This window comes from Protopterus annectens, chromosome 3.part1, assembly GCF_019279795.1.
Source record: "Protopterus annectens isolate FY-2018-M chromosome 3.part1, PAN1.0, whole genome shotgun sequence".
Taxonomy (NCBI): domain Eukaryota; kingdom Metazoa; phylum Chordata; order Ceratodontiformes; family Protopteridae; genus Protopterus; species Protopterus annectens.
Genome location: NC_056732.1, coordinates 1582434001 through 1582454677, shown reverse-complemented (window position 1 = coordinate 1582454677; position 20677 = coordinate 1582434001). Strand labels below are relative to the sequence as shown.

Sequence of the window (20677 nt, the reverse complement as noted above, 5' to 3'; positions counted from 1 at the left end):
ACTTTCCACCACAAACTTACCCCGACTCGGATAACGACCTCTCTTCTGCTTCCCCATCTGAGGACTTTTTCCTTTGAGGATACACTGCATAGAAAGAAGAAGGCTTTCTGTTGACAAAGTAAGCAGCTCTCACAGGCTAAGATGTACTACAGGGAACTCATAAGCTTGCCTTCACCCAGATTACTGGCTATTCCTCCTTGACATGTTGTATTGGGTGATGTCTTTGAATACGTTGCTTTATACCCGTATTCTCTACCCCTGGTTGTAGGAAGCCAGACACGTTTTACAGCGTGATTATATGTCAGAAGCACCTTTACAAAACCTAAAGGCTGACCCTTCTGTTGTCTCCACTGACTCTACAAAAGGTGTACCTAAGGAACCAAGAAGACATCCCATACCTAATGACAGGGAAAGTAGATTAAGACAGTTTGGGTAAGAAAGTTTATACCACTGCCACACTGGCAATGACAGTTTTGAATTGCCAATTACTAATGAATCTCTTCAGGACAAAATTCTAGCTAAGATGTACACTATTGCAGATGAAACCCTATCTAAGGAAATCCAGGAGACCACCAGAGAAGCTTTACAAGTCTCCAAACAGTCCTTAAAATGTGGCTGTGATGCCTTAGATGCTTCATGCAGAGCAGCTGCCATAGGTTCGGTCATCTGCAGGCATGCTTGGCTCAGGGCTAAACCTCTGCCAAATCAGGTAAAGGCTAAACTATGGGATGCTCCTTTAGACGAGAAATTTTATTTTTGGTCCTGCAGTTGAACAAGTTTTTGAGAAGCTGGATAAAAAAGGAAAGCAAATTTAAGTAAAATTACTCTACCTGTCTCTTACCTCAAGATACAGAAGGAATGACCCTTCTAAACCTTGGCCTTTTCCAGTTAGACAAGACAAGGGAAGACCTCCCCATGGCAAAAGACCCAGATAATTCAGGAGATGGTAGCCAGAACAGTCGCACAGAGCAGGAAGCTCCAAGGGTAGCTCACATAACACAGAAATCAGCTGCGACTGTCAACTCCAGCCTGCAATACCCCCCCCCCCCCAAGCCTCCTTACCCATTGGAAAACCATCATCAGGGACCAGTGGGCACTCAGCATGATATAGAGAGATACTGTATCCAGTTCAGAGAAATACCATCCTCCTTGGATGTTACAAAATCACCAAAAGATCAAGAAAGCGTCTTGCCACCTATCCTCAGGGAGTTACTTCACAAAGGATCCATCCAGCCTGTCCTGCCAGGACAAGAGTGAGAAGGTTTCTACTTGAAGGTGTTTCTAGTTCCAAGAAAGGAGGGCACGTGGAGGCCCATCTTGGACCTGTCAGAGCTAAACAAGTTCCTCAACATTGCAAAATGCTTACATTGCAAAAATTTACTGCCCATGATCTTCCAATATGCCGTTATGGTCACTCTAGACTTAAAAGATGCTTGCCTCCATATCCCTTTGTAGAAAACAGTGACAGAGTACCTATGATTTGCAACAATAGGTTCTTACTTCCAGTTCTGTGCTTTGCCATTTGGCCTATCTACTGCTCCTAGAGTTTCCACAAAATGTCTAGCACATTGCAGAACTGTGGGGTTCATATTTATCCCTTCTTAGACTTTTTTAGGGAAGGTCCACATTAGAGACCCTAGATGCCTTGCAGATCAATGTAGGCTTCTTTCAGAAGGTAGTTCTCACTTTGTCTTAAAAAACTGAAAACTCTTTCTCAAACTAGAATCCTGTCTATGGGAGCTGTTGTGGAGTTGGTTCAAAAGAAAGCTTTCCTTCCCAAATATAAGATTACTTTGTTGTCAGGCTATCTGACCAGTCTGCTTCCAAAGCAGTTCATCACTGCAAATTCCTGAGGATACTGGGGACACGGCATTCTGCATTCTCATGATCCCATTTGCAAAGTTACACATGGGAACTTCTGTGGTTCCTAAACTCGCTTGGGAACAGCATTTCCCACCTTTGCCAACCCAGACGTAGCTTGGAGGGCCTACTTAGGTTCCTTGAAAGTGCACAGTATTTGGTCTCCTCAGCAGAGAAAGTTGCATGTAAATCAGAAGGAGCTGCCGCCAGTCTACCTGGCTTTTGCCTTTTAACAAAACTTAATCACAGGGACCCTGCAAGTCTGGACAGACAACACAGCATTGATCATAGGATCATAAGAGGTTACTAGGCTAATGACCCTAGGGCCCTTACAAGCCTAGCCAAGTAGGTTGTACATAAGCAAGGGGGGACTCTGGCCTACCCTCTGTGCAGCCTTTCCAGGAACATTTGGATGCTGGCTCAAGAAATAGGGCTAGCCTTCAATAGCTTCCTATGTTCTGGGTCAGAATAAATACCCTGGCAGATTATCTAAGCCTGGACTTTCTAGACCCCTGCAAATGGATGCTGAAGAGAGAGGCCTTCCTGGACCTAAGTATACAGAGGAGGATCCCCTCAATAAAACTGTTTGCCTTTCACCACAACAAACTACTGCCAAGGTTGTGCTGCAGAACTCAACAGACAGAAGCTTGGAAAGTAGATTCTCCATCACATGTACAAAACTGGTTCTTATGTCTGTTACTGCACTTAAACCTGATCATCCCCAGTCTTCTGACAAAAGTCATTTCAGACAGACCCAGAATGATCCTGGTGGTCCCCTTTTGGCTGAGAACACTGGTTCTCCCTCTTGATACACACTGAGTGGGGAGTTTCAGCACCCTACCAGAGGAAGTAGATGATCCTAGCAGTCCAAGGGTCCTGTCACCTAGCCGCCTCATCTCAACAGCCTGGAGTATTGAGTTTTTACACCAAGGAATGCATCCTGTACAGGGACATGCTTTCCATTCTAAAGGAAGCCCAATACCAAGAAGTTGTACATGGTTAAATGGAAAAGATTTTCCACTTGGTGTCACAGCAAAAGCACTACCCTCTCAGGCAGACCTAAATGTCATATTTGCAATACCAGTCAAGCTTCTTTATACTAGGGTTTTCCCATTCCAGTATTAAAGTACATGCATCTGCACCGTGTCCCACCTATCTTCTCACTTCCCGAATTGAAACTTTGAAAGGGGTGATTCACTTCACAACCCAGAAGGAGCCCCGTTCCAACACAGGATCTTAATTGTGTTAAAAAAAAAAAAAAAAAAAAAAAAACTAACCTTGTCCCCCCCTTTGAACCTGCTGCCACTGCTTCTCTAAAAATATTAACCTGGAAGGCTACTTTTCTTATAGCTGCTTCATCAGCTAAGGAAGTTTGTGAGATACAAGCCCTCATGTAAAAAAAAAAAAAAAAAAAAAAAAAAAAAAAAACTTTCACATCTTCCCCTGGGAGTAGAGTCACCTTCAGAACTAACACATTTATGCTTAAGGTGGTGAAACTTTGAACCAGGCTATCCACTTTCCAGTCTTCTTCCAAATCCACAGAGCAGGGTAGAGCCAAGTATTCCAGTCCCTGGATGTGCACAAGCAGATTAGATACTACTTAAGACAAAAAAAAAAAAAACTCTACTAGAGCAGAGCATTTACTGGAGTTTCTTTTTTCCAGAAGGCAAACAGGGCAAGCAGGTCTCCAAACAGATTGAAAATGGATAGCTAAATGCATCACATTCTGTTATTCGTACCATAGTAACATTTTACCTGGGCATATTAAAGCCCACTGAAGCAGGCATAGAGCTACTTCCACTGCTTTCCTCAAGAGTCCCAACCCAGGCATCCTAGAGGGAGCCACATGGAACTCCGTGCACACCTTTACAAAAATGTATATCCTAGACATTGTTTCCAGGGCAGATTTCGCTACTGCCATCCTGCAAAATCTTAATTCCTGGGGTCAAACAGATAACCCACCACCCAACTTTTAGCTTTGGAAGTCTTCCCAAGAGTCAGAACTGCAGCATTGACTATAAGGAACATAATACAGTCGTGTCTCACTTGCCATAATTTTAGATGTTCGAGTAGGTCATTGTTGCAGTATGTACTCCAGCCCTCCAACCTTCTGTTTGGTGACCACTTGTCTTCCCCTTGCTCTCCATCATCCGCTGTCTCCTATGTCTTTTCAACCTCCTTATTTTTATCCAGCTATATGGATTGAAAATCTTCCACACAGAAGTTTCATACACTGTTTTGTTTTTGGGCCCCCCCCCCCCCCCTGTACTTTAGTGGGTTGAGACTTTGGGGATACCACGGAGATGACTTGTATCAGATAAATAAATACTTAATCAGGTTTGTGTGTCAGTAACAAATTCTAAAATTATATATTATAAAATAGATGCCATGGATTTTCTTTTTGTAATTTGTTACTTTAAGACTTGGCTTTATGAACCTTCCATTTTTTTCGTGCTTCTGATGGCTTCATACTACTCGGTGTTTTTCAGTTTCATAGATCTGTTAAGGAGGACCTCATTATCTGACTTGACTAATATTTTTTTATTTTTATTTATTTTTTTTTTTATTAACTATTTGTTGATCTGAGAGATGATGCTTTTCTTTAGGTCCTAGCTGCCTAGATGCCCATCCCCTTTTTATGCGGATGGTATGTTATATTTTTCTAAAGTAGGTGTCCCTCGTTTTATATTAATTTGCAGAAGTGTGCTGTCTGTGGTTGGGAGTGAGCTAGCATGTTTTTTGAAGCAGACAATCTCCATTTGTAGCATGTCACCATATCTCCTAGAAGTGGCTGTGTGCTCCTCAAATGTGGTGATTTCAGAGAAAAAAACGAGACTGAGAGAAGGCAAATGGTTATTCTCATATGTACATCAACCAAGGAGTCTGTCCTCGTGGCTTAGCTGGTGCCACTGAGTGAGTGTTGTGATGTCATCTCCCTCCCTTTGATCCTCAGTCTGTTCAGTTTTCTTTTATTTCTTCTGGGAACTGGTTTTCCCCCTAATTGATTGCCTTATAACCTGGAAAAATTAAAGGGTTTGCCCCTCCATTTTTGTGTATTTCATCATCGTAGTCAGGAGTATGCCCATATGAGATAAAATTGCAAACTTGGTGAGCAACACTTGGAAAATTCAAGCTGAGGAGCTTCATCCTGACAAACTGCTTGTGTAACTTTTTGATTTAGTTTTTTGTTCAATTGAAGCAAAGTCAGGACAGGTTAGCTCCTTGTCTTTTATTTTTATTTATTTTTTATTGCTGTTGTATTTTATGGTTAAGAACTGAAGGGAGGAAGGACTTATCTTCCTTCTAGGAAACCGTTTGATGTTTTTGATTAGGGCAGATGCCTCTGAGTTACAAACATAGTGAGATGCGTTGTTGCAAAATTGTTTTCCAAGCAGTTTCATACAGTAAGTGTGAGAAGATTGTTCTGCCCAAGTTCCATTTTTCTTGTAGATCTGGAGCTGTTAGGAGTTACTTAACTAATTTTGTGCCATTGAGAGGGAAAAAAATAGCTTGTAACGTTTGGTATGGCAGCAGATGCTGTGAAAATTATCTTGAATTTTTTTTTTCTCTTGTTCACTCAGTGACTGTGTAAATGAAGCAGTTTCCTTTTAGAGCAAGGAACATCTTTGAATGTAGATTTTTCAAATTATTATTTTCCCCCTTTCACAGGGAAGAGAGGAGAGGAACATTCCGAGAATATTCGCCTGACCGTCGACACTATGATCCAAGAGGAAGACCTTCATACAGAGATTTTCGTTTCAAACATCGGTCACGCAGTAGAGACTATCATTCTGAATTTGATCTTCATGCTGGTGATTATTATGGGTCACGATATTCTGATGATCGGCCAAAGTACAGAGAACATCGAAGAAGTGCTTATGAGAATATACTCGAGTATGGGGACGGGCTAAGGGGTCGAAAGAGAAAGCGTGATTGGGTAGAACCTTTCCGTGGCAGAGATTATATAAGAAGAGCCGTTAGACGAAGTTATAGTCCTCGTTCCAGACAGTCTGTGAGATCTACCATCTGACGATTGAATTCAGAAAATTCCAGGAGGACTTTGAGCACAGACTGTTTAATTCTTGTGCTGATCATTGCAAAACTTGCCATTCAGGTTCTTGAAAAGCTACAAAGAACTCAACAATTTTAAGGTTACTTTGTAGTGGTCACTCAAGTAATTAAAATGGAGCTCAAACTAACTTTTTATTCAGAATAGATTGATAAAATCAAGTCAGGAAATGTGTTAAGAAGGTACCATTTACACACACATAATTCCTAGAAATTTTGCCACTCTGAAGCAAGCTTTGATAAACACTGAAGCAAAGGAAAGCTAGAGATGGATATTGTACATTCAGTATACTTTCTGCAGAGTACAGTTATGATATGCTTCATGAAAGGGTTTTGTCAATTTTGTGAAGAAAATAGATCCTACGGCAGAGTATATAGCACTGCCAAGCCCGTTTTCAGAATCTAAACAAAATTAGCTATAATTAAATGTAGAATGTGTTAAGTTGACACTTTAAAGACACAAAAAAATAAAGCTTTAAAAACAAAATAAATAATAAAAATCAAATGTGGCTTGATTTTTGAAACAGCATTGCAGTTTATTAGGCAGTGGACACAGTTACCCTGGATTCTCCAACTTTTGTGTGGCTAATGCGGAGTAAAAATCTATAACAGAACTGAAGTGAATACAAGGTCATTGCAGTTTATATCAGTTAGTAATTTGTCAGAGTGCTAGCTAATAAACCACTAGGACAAAAGATATTTTCAGACATATTTTCAGATAGAATTAAATCAAGTCTGTACAGAAAGGAAGTAAAGTCTGTTAGAGAAAGGTCCTTATTACCATCTGTAATGGGAACTAGCTAGAAAGTATAGTAATAAGATAAAAACTCAAGACGTGGCTCAGCAGAGCTATTAAATAACAAACACATAATGTTGTCATCCTGTCTACAGCAGGGCAATAAAGCTACCAAACTTGATAATTAATGTTAAGTGTCAGAACTGCAGAACACAGTAAACACTCAGTTGCTTAAAAATCGCTTTATGAGATTTTTTACTTGTATGACTAAGATAGGTTAGGTTCAGTGAAGTTTTATTTAATACCAGCATTTTAAACTGTGTCCAGAGTTATTTCATTCTTGCTGTGAAAAAAGTGCGTTTTCCTTACTTGGGTGTGACCCAGTGTTGGCTCTGCTTGAAACTGATTTCATCTTGCAAGTGCTGTGCAGACAAACTGGATTTCACAATTGAAATTTTGATTTCCAGAGGGACGTGTGACTAACATTCAGAATGTCTGCACTGTCACATTTGAAACCTGAACATTGTTTGTGGGTGTCCTTGAGTAAAGAGTTGTCTGTGAGAAGATGACCGACAAAACTTGGTTCTCACAGTTTTAGATATTGAGCCTAATATGAAGTCTGAAACAAACTAAGAATGCATTGCCCAGTGACTGAAACAGATTGTGGTAAATAGTCATATGCTTTGTCTCACCATTATAGCTGTCATTTTGTTTATTTCCTTGTTCTGCTATCTCTGCTCCCTTAATATTGTTGATCCTTAATGCTGACAATTTTTTGTGTATACTGTAAAGCAACATGTGTATATATAACAACTAAATGCTTTTACAAGGACTAGAAAGGAAGTTCAAACATGGCAGCGCTCTTTCAGCTTTGCAGGCCTCTTTTTTTAAGTTAGAGTATGAAGGTGGCAAAATAGCATATTGAAGACAGTTTCATTGTGTTTGACATCATAGGGGTTATTGTTCTGAGTACTCTCTTGTTGATGCTGTGGAGATGGTAACAATGGGGTTTCTTACATAATTGAGGATTGCTGGTCGGAAAGTCAAAAAACCTTAACCTGTGTCTTGAATTTGATGAGAGAGGTTAATGCTGATAGTTCATCTCCTCAGGGAAGTGTAGGAGTTCCTGCAAAAGTTAAAGTGGTCTTTTATCGATGTCCATCTAATTTGTGCAGATGACATCAGAGTATACGTGTAAGCCAGTCATGTCCTTTAAAGTTTTCTCAAAGAAAATAATGATCACGACTGTAAATGTGATTGTGTATTTTCCTTAATTACCCTTGTTTATTTACATTGTTTTGTGAGTGGCTAATAAATTGCTTTGTTATATTTTAAGTCTCCTGTACAGATGTAACTACATGATTCCTGGCTAGCAGTAATACAGGGAGTGCATTTTATTGTTCATTTGTTTTTGTTTACATTTACGATAACATTGCTGTTAGTGAAAGGTGTATTGGGTTTTCTGATGATGGATTTTATTCCCATTTTTAAGGGTAAGGTTTTACATAAGTGATGTAAAAAAATTAAAATAAAGTTAATTGTTAAAATAGTCCAACCAGGATGACTAGTGCTATTTCTTGTGGATACTGTGCTGAGCTGTTTGATGTATTTGCTTGCCATCTTTAAGTTGGTTTCTGATTTCTGTAGTCCATGTTGCCCATTTAACGTGAATCATTAAAACCTTAGATCCAATATTGTCTGCTCCATCTGGCTTTATCGCATCTGATTCTGATCCAACACTGGCTAATTCCTTCAGACTTCGAACTAGTCAGGCTCTTACTCCCTTACCCATAATTCCATGTTCCTCACCCTACTCTTCAGATCTACTTTGCCGCCATTCCTGTCAGCAGCTTGATCCAAACCTGCTTAGGTTTATCTTTTCAAAAAGTTTATGGCATTGCTTGTTTGATTCTGTATCCCGTATCCCTTTCTTAATGTTAGCATAGGTAATGTTGTGTGTGGTAGGTAGATGGGTAGGCAGGTCGCTGTATTTTAAGTGTTTCATCCTGTAGCTAGGTTTCCTGCATTTTGGGATGATATTTGCTGTAGCTGGTCTTACTCAGTAGTTAGCCTTAGTGTTTTAGTAGTGCAGGGTAGCTGTACAAGTATTTTTTGTAGGTAGTGTGCTTTTGTGGATTTTCTCCCTCTAGTGTTGGTTCATGGAAAAAGGTTTTAAGAAGTGCATTCCTTGTGTGGGCACAAGCCGTCATCTCAGGTTGCACACAGTTGTTGTGTAGTGCCTGAGAGCATTGCACCTAGATTCAGCATGATGTCCTGAATGTCACTGTTGCAGTATTCTTCACCCAAGGGATCTCCTGCAAAGCAAAGCCCAAAGTCCAGCCAATATACCAAAGCTTTCAGCTGTTATAGGTGCCATACATCACAAATATGTTCCCCACGCATGACGTAGGGTCGCAGGTACTCAGGACTTCTGAATGCCCTTCTGTTGTGCTGATTACCAAGCCATGATTTCGGATAAGTGCTCAACTGGGGATGTTCATCGTGTTACCCTGCTGCAATCATCACACTTGGGTTATCCTGCCGTTAGGCGGTCCCGCAGTCGGCCTGAGTTCCAAAGTCTTGGTCCGGTGTCGGTTGCTGCCGCTTCTTCCCTGATGTCAGTGTGCCAGGGGTATATGAGGCATCCGACGCCATTTTCTCCAGTCTTTCTTGCCGCGCGGTGCCCGAAGCAGAAGCAGTTCGCAAGTGCTGGTCGGCCAACACCTGAGATTTTCTAATCGAATTTCAGTCCGAAGTCGTCAATAAAGCGAAGTACCCCGTTGGGGAACCTTTTCTTGCCTCAGTCCGATGTCAGAAAAAGTTAACAATTGCATTTCTTGTGGGAAGCAAATGCCTCATAAGGACTTCCATTCTTATTGTATTCCTTGCCTAGGCCCAGACCACAACGTCACAGGTTGTCGGTTTTGTGCTAGGTTTAATAAACGAACTATCAAACGCTGTTTTGACTTCGCACAACATTACTTTGATAGGAAATTTAATTATATCATGCCATCGGAGCAGCCGACGACCGGCATGCATAACAAACGTAAGGGTAAGGACAGGCAGCCTAGGAACAAGCCAGATTCCGAGGCCTCTGCCGGGCCTGTCGCCGGTTCTCCGGTTTTTAGTGAGGCGCCTACGCAGCCCCTGACGACTGCAGAATTGGAACCCCAGACAGCTGTGGATTCTCAAGCTGAGTGTACTAGGCCGTCGCAGCCATCTTCATTAGGCACTTCCGACACCAGAGCAGGAGGAGATCCTGGTGCAGTAGAAACACCTTCGGTTGCAGAAGGTGTCTTCAGACCGACTACACTGACCATTAAATTTTATGATAAGCTTAAAACTCCATTAAAACCAAAAAAGACTGTACATCAGTCTACAGTTCAAGGCCCCATGCCTAAGAAACAGATGCTTAAGATGGCTGAAGATTTGATCACCCTAATCAGGGGTTCCCATCCCCCTCCAGATAGAAGACCAAGACAAGAGGAGGATTATGCTTCTTGTGACCGGGTTTCTATTTCCTCAGATTCTTCTGAGGAACAGGATTACGCTTTTCCCCCTTATGAAGACTCTGATGCTGAAGACTCTATTCCCTCAGCATCTCCCCCTGAAGACTACTCCTTTGGGGAAACTTTACATACCATGAGGGGACATTTCCACTGGGAAGGCCAGGACTACTCTGATTCTAAGAAAAGGCTCCGAGAGTTCCTTTTACTACCCCAGCACAGACCACTTGCTATCCCTCCAGTTTTAGACATTGTGGATGTTTACTTGGAGTCTAGTCTAAATCCAGACGTCTCTACCTCCTGCTCCAGCCAAACCAGACAGGTACTACAGAGTACCTGACTCTCACAAATTCCTTTATAAAAGCCCTGTGGCTGACCCAGAAACAATTTTCCAGGGTCCCAATGGGGCTAAAGCTTCTATGGCTAAAACTCCTGTGCCCTCTGAAAGGGATTCCAGAGCCCTAGATAGATGGGGAAAGAAGATGTACACCTCAGCTAGTCTGCTATGAGAGCATTAAATTGTCAGTTTCACATGCTGAAATATCAGCAATTCCTAATGTCTCAGTTAAAACAAAAAATGAGCACACATTCTGAACAGTCTGAATTCAAGGAAATGCAGGATCTGTTGCATGCAGCTGAACAGGTGGGCAAACCTACTTTACAATGTGGATTTGATTCATTGGAAGCTTCCTGTAGAGCAGCTGTTACTGGCTCTGTTATACGTAGACATGCTTGGTTAAAAGAACAAACCCTACCTGATCATGTTAAAGCAAAATTATTGGATGCACCTTTACAGCAGGATGTATTATTTGGTGTCAAAGCAGAACAGGTTTTAAAGAAAATGGAGGATAAGGCGAAGTCTATGCAGACGGTCAAGGATTTTTTACAGGTACAACCCCCTCGTTTCAGCAGAAATTGGCCAACAAAAAACTGGTCCTTTCCAGCTTCGGACAGATCACAGAAGGGCTAATACAGACGCCCAGGGGGCGGAGGTCAGTCACAAGGCCCTTACAAACGTCGCCATTGGGGTACTGCTACTCAGAAAGGAGGAGAAGATAGGCCCCAAGCTAGCAGAAGACAAACACAATGACTCAATTCTCAAACTACCAAGCAAATCTCTCTTGGCAGCTCCCTTGGGAGGAAAATTTGCACTTTTTGCAGACAACTGGCACATCATCACAAAAGACAAATGGGTCCTAAACATAGTCTCACAAGGATACATATTCCACTTTGATACCTTGCCAAGGATAAAAGGAATGCTAAACCTGCCACCAAATCAATGGGCAGAGGCACAAAAACAAATTACAGCTCTCATGGACATGAGCCATTCAACAGGTACCTACACAGGATCAAGGACAAGGATTTTACTCAAGATGCTTTCTAGTCCCAAGAAAAGACAAAGCATGGAGACCCATTCTGGATCTTTCAATTCTGAACACCTATCTACAAGTACCAAAATTCAAGATGCTAACACTGCAGCAGCTTCTTTCCATGCTGGGCAAGAATGCTTGGCTAGTAACGTTGGACCTAAAGGAGGTATACCTGCATGTCCCCATCAGACAAAATTGCAGAAGATACCTCCGCTTCATTGCAGGTTCAACCCATTATCAGTTCTCTGCACTGCCCTTTGGCTTATCTACTGCGCCCAGGGTCTTCACAAAATGCCTCTGGCACCAGTAATTGCATGCTGCAGACAAATAGGAATTAAAATACACCCATACCTGGACGACTGCCTTATTCAAGCAGAAAGCAAGGACATTCTTTTAAAGCATCTGGCATTTGTCAAACACCTTCTAAGTTGCCTAGGGTACACAGTAAATGAAAAGAAATTAAAACTAGTGCCCTCACAAAACATAATATTCCTGGGTGCCAGCTTGAATACAACAGCCCAGATGGCTTATCTCACGCCAGACAAGCAACAACAGCCGACTCAATACTTCAAAATAATGGCAACAAAGACCCAACTCCCTGCAAGAAAAATTCTGCAGGCCTTGGGATTCATGGCATCTTGCATACTACTAATACCATTTGCAAAACTGCATATGAGGAAATTACAATGGTACCTGAAAAGCGTATGGACTCAGCACAGCCACAGCTTGGAAACAATGAATACCATTCATTCCCTGCCTTCAACAGGAGTTTCTATGGTGGGCACAGGCATGTCACCTCAACAAGGGTCAGCCTTTCACCTTGCCCACAGCCAGGCAAACTATGACAACAGATGCATCAGACTATACCTGGGGAGCACACATGGCAGGACAGTGCATTCAGGGCAAATAGACTACAGATCAAAGGCATCTGCATATCAATCAAAAAGAAATGCTAGCAGTACAGAATGCCCTAACAGCTTTCAAGGACCTCTTACGCCCAGGACAACTAATAATAAAGATGGACGATACCACAGTAATGTGGTACATAAGCAAGGGGGCACACATTCCTACCCTCTATGCAGGCAAGCAATGACCTTGTGGAAGAAAACACTGTCTTACCAAGTTCAATTAAAAACACAATTCCTGCCAGGAAAGAAAAACACATTGGCAGACGACCTAAGCAGAAACATCATGGATCCCCACAAGTGGAAACTAGATCCATAAGTATTTGCAATGATAACTCAAAAATGGGGACGCCCAGACATAGATCTGTTTGCCAACCCCCAAAACTACCAACTTCAAAAATTTTGCACAAGGACATTCCATCCACAAGCTTGGAAAGTGGACGCCCTCTCATTCAGTTGGAAAACATTAACAGTGTATGCCTTTCCTCCACTGCCTCTTCTAGCAACGGTACTGCTGAAAGTCAGATTAGAGAGGCCACAAATGATACTCATTGCACCAGACTGGCCACGCCAGCACTGGTATCCAATTCTAAGGAACATGGCCCATGGCCCACCATGGATTTTACCACAAATTCCTCACCTGCTCACCCAGCGAGACAGTCAGATTCTATACAGCCAGCTCAAGACTTTAAACCTGGCTGCATGGCAAATTACCTAAACAACCAGCCAACACCTGTATCCAAAGCTGTAATGGATGTCATTCTGGAGGCCAGGAGGCCCAGCACCAGGAAAACCTATTCAGACAAATGGAAAAGATTTTGCGTGTAGAACCAGGCTAAAGGCCAAAATCCCCTTGATGCAAACATTCCTCAGATTCTACAATATTTAACTGATATGTTGTACAAAGGACTTTCCTTTTCATCTATTAAGATCCACGCTTCAGCAATTTCAGCTCATTACAACACTGATCCTCCTCTATTTTCACATCCACTCCTAAGGCAGTACCTCAGAGGGGCTAAGAACATACGACCGCCCAGGAGAGCACCAACACCTACTTGGGATCTCAACTTTGTTCTGGAAAAGCTTACACTGCCGCCCTTTGAACCAGCTTTTTCAGCTGATTTAAAATGTATTTCATGGAAAACTGCCCTGCTACTAGCAATAACTTAAACTAGAAGAGTCTCAGAGCTACAGGCACTAATGGCAGTGGAGCCCTTCCTCATTTTTCATCAAGACAGAGTCTCTCTACGAACTACCCCTTCCTTTACGCCAAAGGTGGTATCCAGTGTGGTCCTAAACCAAATCATTCATTTGCCCACCTTTTTCCCAAATCCCCAGAACAAAGGAGAAAGACTCCTGCACTCTTTGGACATTCACAGGCAATTATGTTACTACTTGGATAAAACTAAGGCTTTCAGAAAAATCTGACCAGCTCTTTGTAGCCTATGCTGCAGGATCACAAGGAAAAGCTATCTCAAAACAGACCATTTCAAAATGGATAGGACATTGCATACGTTTCTGCTACACGCATCATGGGAAACCGGTACCTGCTAACATTAGGTCCCACTCCACCATGGCTACAGCTACATCAGCAGCCTTTCTCAGGGGGGTGCCAACCAAGGATATTCTGGAAGCTGCAACTTGGAGTTCAGTGCACACCTTCACCAAACACTATATCACTTACCTCTATATTCTAAGACTAGAGCTGGTTTTGCCACTGCAGTTTTGCAGGGCCTACTAGCTTCTTCTAACCCTGTTTAACTCCACCACCCATCCTTAGCTTTGGGATTCAACCCAAGTGTGATGACTGCAGCAGGGTAACACGATGAACATAGTACAGATGTCCTTCAAGGATGCATCTGCAGTCCTTACATATGGGTTGTCCTGCCTCAGGCCGCCCTTCGGTCGGCCGGATTCCAAAGTCTGGGTCTGGCGTCGGCTGATGTCGCCCTTTCCCCGATGTCAGAGCGCCTGGGGTATAAAAGCGTCAGCAGACGCCATCTTCTTAAGTCTTTCTTGCCGCGCGGTGCCCGAAGCAGAAGCAGTTCGCAAGTGCCGGTCGGCCAGCTCCTGGTGATTTCAGCTACCGAAGTCTTCAAAAAAGCCAAGTACCCCGTTGGGGACTTTTTCTTGCCTCAGCCGATGTCAGATCAAACGGTTAAAGTTAATAATTGTTTATCTTGTGGGAAACAAATACCTCATAAGGATTTCCACTCTTACTGCTTACCCTGCCTAGGCTCAGACCACGACGTCTCGGCCTGTACAGCCTGTGCTTCCTTCAATAAACGCACTCTTAGACGTCGGGCAGAGTTTCCAGATGAATTTTTTTGGGAAAAATTCAGATGTTAAGTTGTCTATCTCGCCTTCATTCTTGCTGGATGGGTTCGGAGCCGATCCTCGGCTCCGACTCGGCCACTCTAAAAGTTTGAGAGCTAGTTCCACCGGCTCGAGGCTCCCCTATATCCCACAATGCTAGGCGGTAACTCCTCAGATCTCATTTGCCGCTACAGCGATCGAGGTGCGTTCCTACCGGCTCAGGTTAGTTTTTGAAAAGAAACTAGTCATTTCTTAGCTTTTTTCCCCTTTTTAAGTTAGTTTTTCTAAATAGTTTTATACAGTGAGTAGTTCTATCCCATTCCCAGTAATTTTCCCCCCTTTTTCCAAAACTCACTAGAAAATTTTCCCTTGGGCCTTAGGCCCAGTCCCTCCCTTCCTAGTAGTGAGTGACTGTGTTTATAGGGATTTATTTGTCTAATTAACTTCTAAACTACTAACTTAATTTAATTTAAATTATTTTTCTAATAAGTGTAATCGGTGTGTGTGTTTGTGTGGTTACACTTCTCTTCTTAGACATGTGTAAGGACTCAAAGGTCTCAGGTTTTAAGAAGTGTGACTCGTGCTGTCAGAAGATGTCTCTGACAGACGGTCACACTTCTTGTGTACTGCCTGGGACCTTTGCACCTGCAGGACTCGTGCTGTTTGCCATGGCTTCAGCCCTAGAGTCCTGCAGGAGCGAAAAAATAAACTTATATTAAGGGGCTTATTGAAGCCTGAGGGTCCCTCGACTTAGTCCTCTGGGAAACCCTCTAAGCCTTCCAGACCTTCGGCTCCGGTCTCTGAGCCGTCTTCTGGAGGTCCTAAGGCTATTCGAACATCGGCTCCAGCCGGAGCCGATGAATCTTGAACACTTGCCCCTACTATTTCCTCGGCTCCGGCCGGAGCTGTGGAAGACATAACTGTGTCGGCTCCGATCAAGTTGTCGGAACCGACATCTAGAAAAAGGTCCCGATCTCCATCTATCGGCTCCGTTCATTCGGCTCCAGCATCACCTTTGCTGTCTGAACGGAGCCATAGATCTCACTCCTCTAGGTCTTCCAGACTATCGGATCATGACCTTCAGAGAGTAGTGAGTCGACTTCTTAAGTCCGAGGCACTAGCCCAGATGCTTCAAAGTCCGACTCAACAGTCGAGAACTATTCCCATTACTCCAAATGTTCCTCCTCTGACTCTTTTGAGTTCGGAGCCGGGGCGGCTCGGACCCGAGACTGTGGTGGCGTCGGAACCGATACCATTGTCTTTGGTGCCGTCGTCTGCTCTGATGTCTTCCTTGGAGGCATCTCGGTGCCGGACTTCCCTCGTCGGCTCCGAGGGGGCGAGTGGCATCGGACCCTTGTCCGACCCTGCTCTCCCCCTCGGTGCTTCGGCGCTGGCGAGTTCGGCTCCGACATCGGTCTCGGAGCCATCACTGTCGGTGCCGGGGGAGGTTTTCAGCTTTTCGGAGCGGAGACCTCCGGCTCTGTTTGACAGGGGTGCCTTCAAGGTCAAGAGGAGCGTGTTAGAACCAGGTTCAACTCCACAGTCGGCTCCTTCTGCCCCTCCCTCCACGGTGCCTCCGGTGATTTCTGCTCACTCTCTCATCCCCGACCGTAGAGAGCCAGCTCCTCAAGTTTCCCCAGTGGGGATCTCCTCCTCTTCCGAGGCCTCTCCTGACCCGGTAGGAGAGCCCCCTAGGAAGAGGCAGTGTAAGAGGAAGCACGTTGACTCTCCTGAGTCTGTCACCTCTGACACTGTTTTAGAGGAATCTGAAGGCTCCCCTCGTTCCCCCTCTGAAGATGTCTCCTTTGCAGACATCCTCGAAATCCTAAAACAGAGGGGGAATTGGCCAGCCCTCAACCCTTCAGAGGATGAATCAGTGTATCTTGAGGCGTTTGGCTCTTGCCCTTCCACCTCCTGGGTGTCCGCTCCCTTTGACCCCCTTATGCAAGTGGTGGCAAAGAAGGCTTGGGCGGCTCCTGATTCAGTGGAACCCACCCCTAGGAGACCATCAAAATTCATCACTGCCCCCAAGGACAAAATTTTTAACCAAAGCGTCTCTGTTGATGCTATGGTGGTGGCTGCCACCAAGAAGGAGTTAGCCGATCCTTCGGTGCCTGTTCATCCTCCTAACAAGGAGTCTAGGTCGATGGACAGGTACGGGAAGCGGATGTTCTCGTCAGCGACCTTTACTATGCGATCGCTGAATTACCTGTGTCATTTCACTCGCCTTCAGAGGGATTTGCTCAAGGAAGCGAAATGTTAAAGGACCCAACAGCTGCGGGTTTTCAGGATAGAATGAGCTCTCAGCTGGCAACCCTTAATTCTATAACTAACTCCTCCATGCGCCTCCTTTCATATGTGGCGGATGGAGCAAGTAGAGCGGCAGGTACAGGTGTAGCCTTGCGTCGGCACGCCTGGATGCGGCTATGTAACTTCCGTCGGAGAGAAATGCGACATCAGCCGACGTCGGACCCAGACTTTGGAATCCGGCCGACCGAGGGCTGCCTGAGGCAGGACAACCCACATGTTATGACTGCAGTTGCATGTCTATCGGACATCTACATTTATGGTAGGTACAAAACTGTACTTTTCCTTATTTAGACGACTGGCTCCTTACAGCCCCCACCAAGCATCTCTTGCTTCTCGCCAGAGACTACACCTTTCACACATGTCAGGCACTAGGCATTTCAATAAATTACGAAAAGTCTGTCTTGTCGCCTTGTCGTGTTATTACCTTTATAGGCGCAAATCTAGACACAGTCAACATGTCAGCCAGACTCGCAGAGCAGAGAATAGCAGACATACACAGACAGGTCTCTCTTGCCTTGCAGGGCAACAAAGTCAAAGCCAGATTGATCCTGAAAGTCTTAGGGATTATGGCGGCGGCCATCCCTCTTCTACCATTAGCTCGCTTCCATATGAGAATTTTACAATGGATGCTCTTCACACAATGGTCTTTCCAACGACTTCCAATGTCCCATCCTATTCGGATAACTCAATCGTGCAAGAATCATCTCTCTTGGTGGATCACATCTCCCCAGCTCCACCTAGGGAGACCTTTCGTCCCCTCCCCTCCTCCCTGATCAGGTGGGGGGGGCATTACCAGGGCAGGACAGTCCAGGGCATGTGGCAACCTTTCGAGTGCCACTTGCACATAAATGTCCTAGAGATGAGAACATTGCTTCTAGCGTTGCAAGCCTTACAAGACTCTCTTCCCAAGGGAACTATAGCAATTCAGACAGACAATATGTCTGTAGTGTGGTACATCAACAAACAAGGCAGAACCAGATCTTACCCCCTATGTCGAGAGGCACTCAGACTGTGGCAATGGGCGATTTCTTCTCAGCGGTTTCTGTTAGCAACGCACATTCCCGGGAAGTCCAGTGTGATTGCAGACAAATTGAGCAGAGCTATTCTCATGCCTCACGAGTGGTCTCTGAAGAATTCAGTGTTGGAGAAAGTTTTTCAAAGTGGGGCCGGCCTTGCTGCGACCTTTTTGCTACTCCCCAAAACAGCAAGTGCGACGATTTTTTCACCCTCTTTCCCCAACCAGGCCACCCCAGCAGAGACGCTCTAGTACACTATTGGCCCCGGGGACTTCTGTATGCTTTTCCTCCCTTCCCACTGATATCTCAGCTAATACAGAAAGCCATCGCTCAGAAAGCTTCCTTGATCCTTATTGCCCCTTACTGGCCTCGACAGGTTTGGTTCCCGTTTCTCCACCGTTATCTGTTGGAGCAGCCTTGGCATCTGGACCCAGTTCCAGACCTCTTGACCCATCAGTCGGGTCAGTTGCACCACTCACTTCCTTCTCTGAACCTCACAGCATGGTTCTTCCAATTCCAACTCTAGCCAGGCTTCCTCTGATATCTCGCTCAGAGATATTTTGATAGCCTCTCATAAAGCTTCCACTCGGAAGATTTATCATAACAAGTGGAAACGTTTTTCCTATTGGGCGCAGTCAAAGAATATAGATCCTTTCACTGCTTCCATTCAATCCGTTCTAGATTTTCTAGCCGAACTTTTCCACTCAGGTTCGTCTCCATCTACCATTAGGGTTCAATTGGCAGCAATATCGAACTTTCATGTTGGAGTCTCAGAGTCTTCCATTATGTCTCACAAACTCTGCAAAGCCTTTTTAAAGGGAGTTTTTCTCCTCAAACCACCAATTAGGGATCCTCCTTCTCAATGGGATCTCAACTTGGTTCTGACGTCCTTAATTCTTCCCCCACTTCGAACCTGCGGCTTCGTGTTCAATAAAGTTACTGTCTTGGAAAACACTCTTTTTAGTAGCTGTCACTTCAGCTAGAAGAGTCTCTGAACTCCATGCTCTGTGTAGTCGACCCCCTTATCTTGTGTTTCATATGGATAGTGTGTCCTTGCGTACTAACCCATCCTTTTTGCCAAAGGTAGCTTCACTGGCAAATTTGAATCAAACCATTGAGCTTCCTGTCTTCTTCCCTAATTATTCTAATAGGTCAGAACAAAAGTTACACTGTTTAGATGTTCATCGCCAACTTAGGTACTATTTAGACAGGACCAAACAATTCAGGAAGTCTGATCAATTGTTTGTTTCTTATGCAGAAGGTAGAATGGGCCTTCCAGTTTCTAAAGTATCTCTCTAGATGGCTTACTTCGTTGATTACCCTTGTGTATGAGATCAGACATCAACAGTTGCCATCCAAACCCAGGGCTCATTCAACTAGAGCTTTAGCTGCTTCTATAGCTTTCCAGGATAGGCTGCCTATTGATTCGATTTGTTCTGCAGCTACTTGGGCTTCTCCCCATACCTTCATTTCTCATTATAAGTTGGACTTGGCCTCTAGAGACCGAGCCAACTTTGGTTCCACTGTACTCAAGAGTCTGTTCCGATAGGCCACCCGGGACAAGGTGCTAGGGACGCGGTCCCATCCAGCAAGAATGAAGGCGAGATAGACAACTTAACATTTAGAAGTTATGTACCTACCATAACGCGTTCCATGTTAGTTGTCTTCTTCTCGCTTCTTTCAATCCCCCTCCTTCCCCCTAGCCAGGACAGACCTAGAAGAGTTTTTTTTTTTTGTTCCCTTTATGGAATTTACTTGCTGGGCTTAGCTTTCAAATGAGATCTGAGGAGTTACCGCCTAGCATTGTGGGATATAGGGGAGCCTCGAGCCGGTGGAACTAGCTCTCAAGCTTTGAGTGGCCGAGTCGGAGCCGAGGATCGGCTCCGAACCCATCCAGCAAGAAAGAAGGCGAGAAGAAGACAACTAACATGGAACGTTATGGTAGGTACATAACTTCTAATTATATCATGCCGTCGGAGCTTCTGACAGCTCATTTACCCAAAAAAACGCAAGGATAAGGACCGACACACGCGGTCCGCGGTTCCGGCCGACTCCACGCCTAGGCCTACCGCGAGTGTCTCTGTCTCTGCTGAAGCAACCGGTAACTTCGGTACCGGAGGCCACCACTGGGTCGGTCATAGAATTTCCGTCTGAAACCGGTGCTCAGGAATTATCCGACACCATTCCTGTTGATAAATCTACTCCAGCACGTGGGGCAGCCAGGCCTCCTGTATCCATGTCCATTAAGGCCTTTACACGTGCTAAAGCTGCTAAACAGCCTAAACCTCTCCCTCCCAAGGCTATTCCTCAGGGATCCTCTACCGGTTCACAAATTTTAAGTTTGGCTGAAGACCTTATCTCCTTAATCAGAGGCTCCCAGCCACATCCAGACAGGGGCTCTCAACCACCTCCCGGCAAAAGGCCCAGGGTTGAGCAGGCAGATCCCCAGTCTTCGGATGAGGCCTCAGATGACTCTGCCCAGTCAGACTACCAGGAGGAGGCCTTTCCGGCCTACGAGGATTCTGATGCAGAGGAATCTATTCCCTCGGCTTCCCCCCCTGAAGAGTTTTCTTTGGGGAGACCCTTCACA

General features: G+C 44.5%; 1 protein-coding gene across 1 annotated transcript in view; it reads left to right on the top strand.

Annotated features, from left to right (window-relative positions):
* Positions 1-8216, top strand: part of LOC122797814 — a 2009088-nt gene extending 2000872 nt beyond the window's left edge. The window contains exon 21 of the mRNA XM_044066337.1: positions 5530-8216. Within this exon, the coding sequence (XP_043922272.1) occupies positions 5530-5890 (361 nt within the window). The 3' untranslated portion in view covers positions 5891-8216. The remainder of the gene's footprint in view (positions 1-5529) is intronic.
* Positions 8217-20677: the final 12461 nt, after the last annotated feature.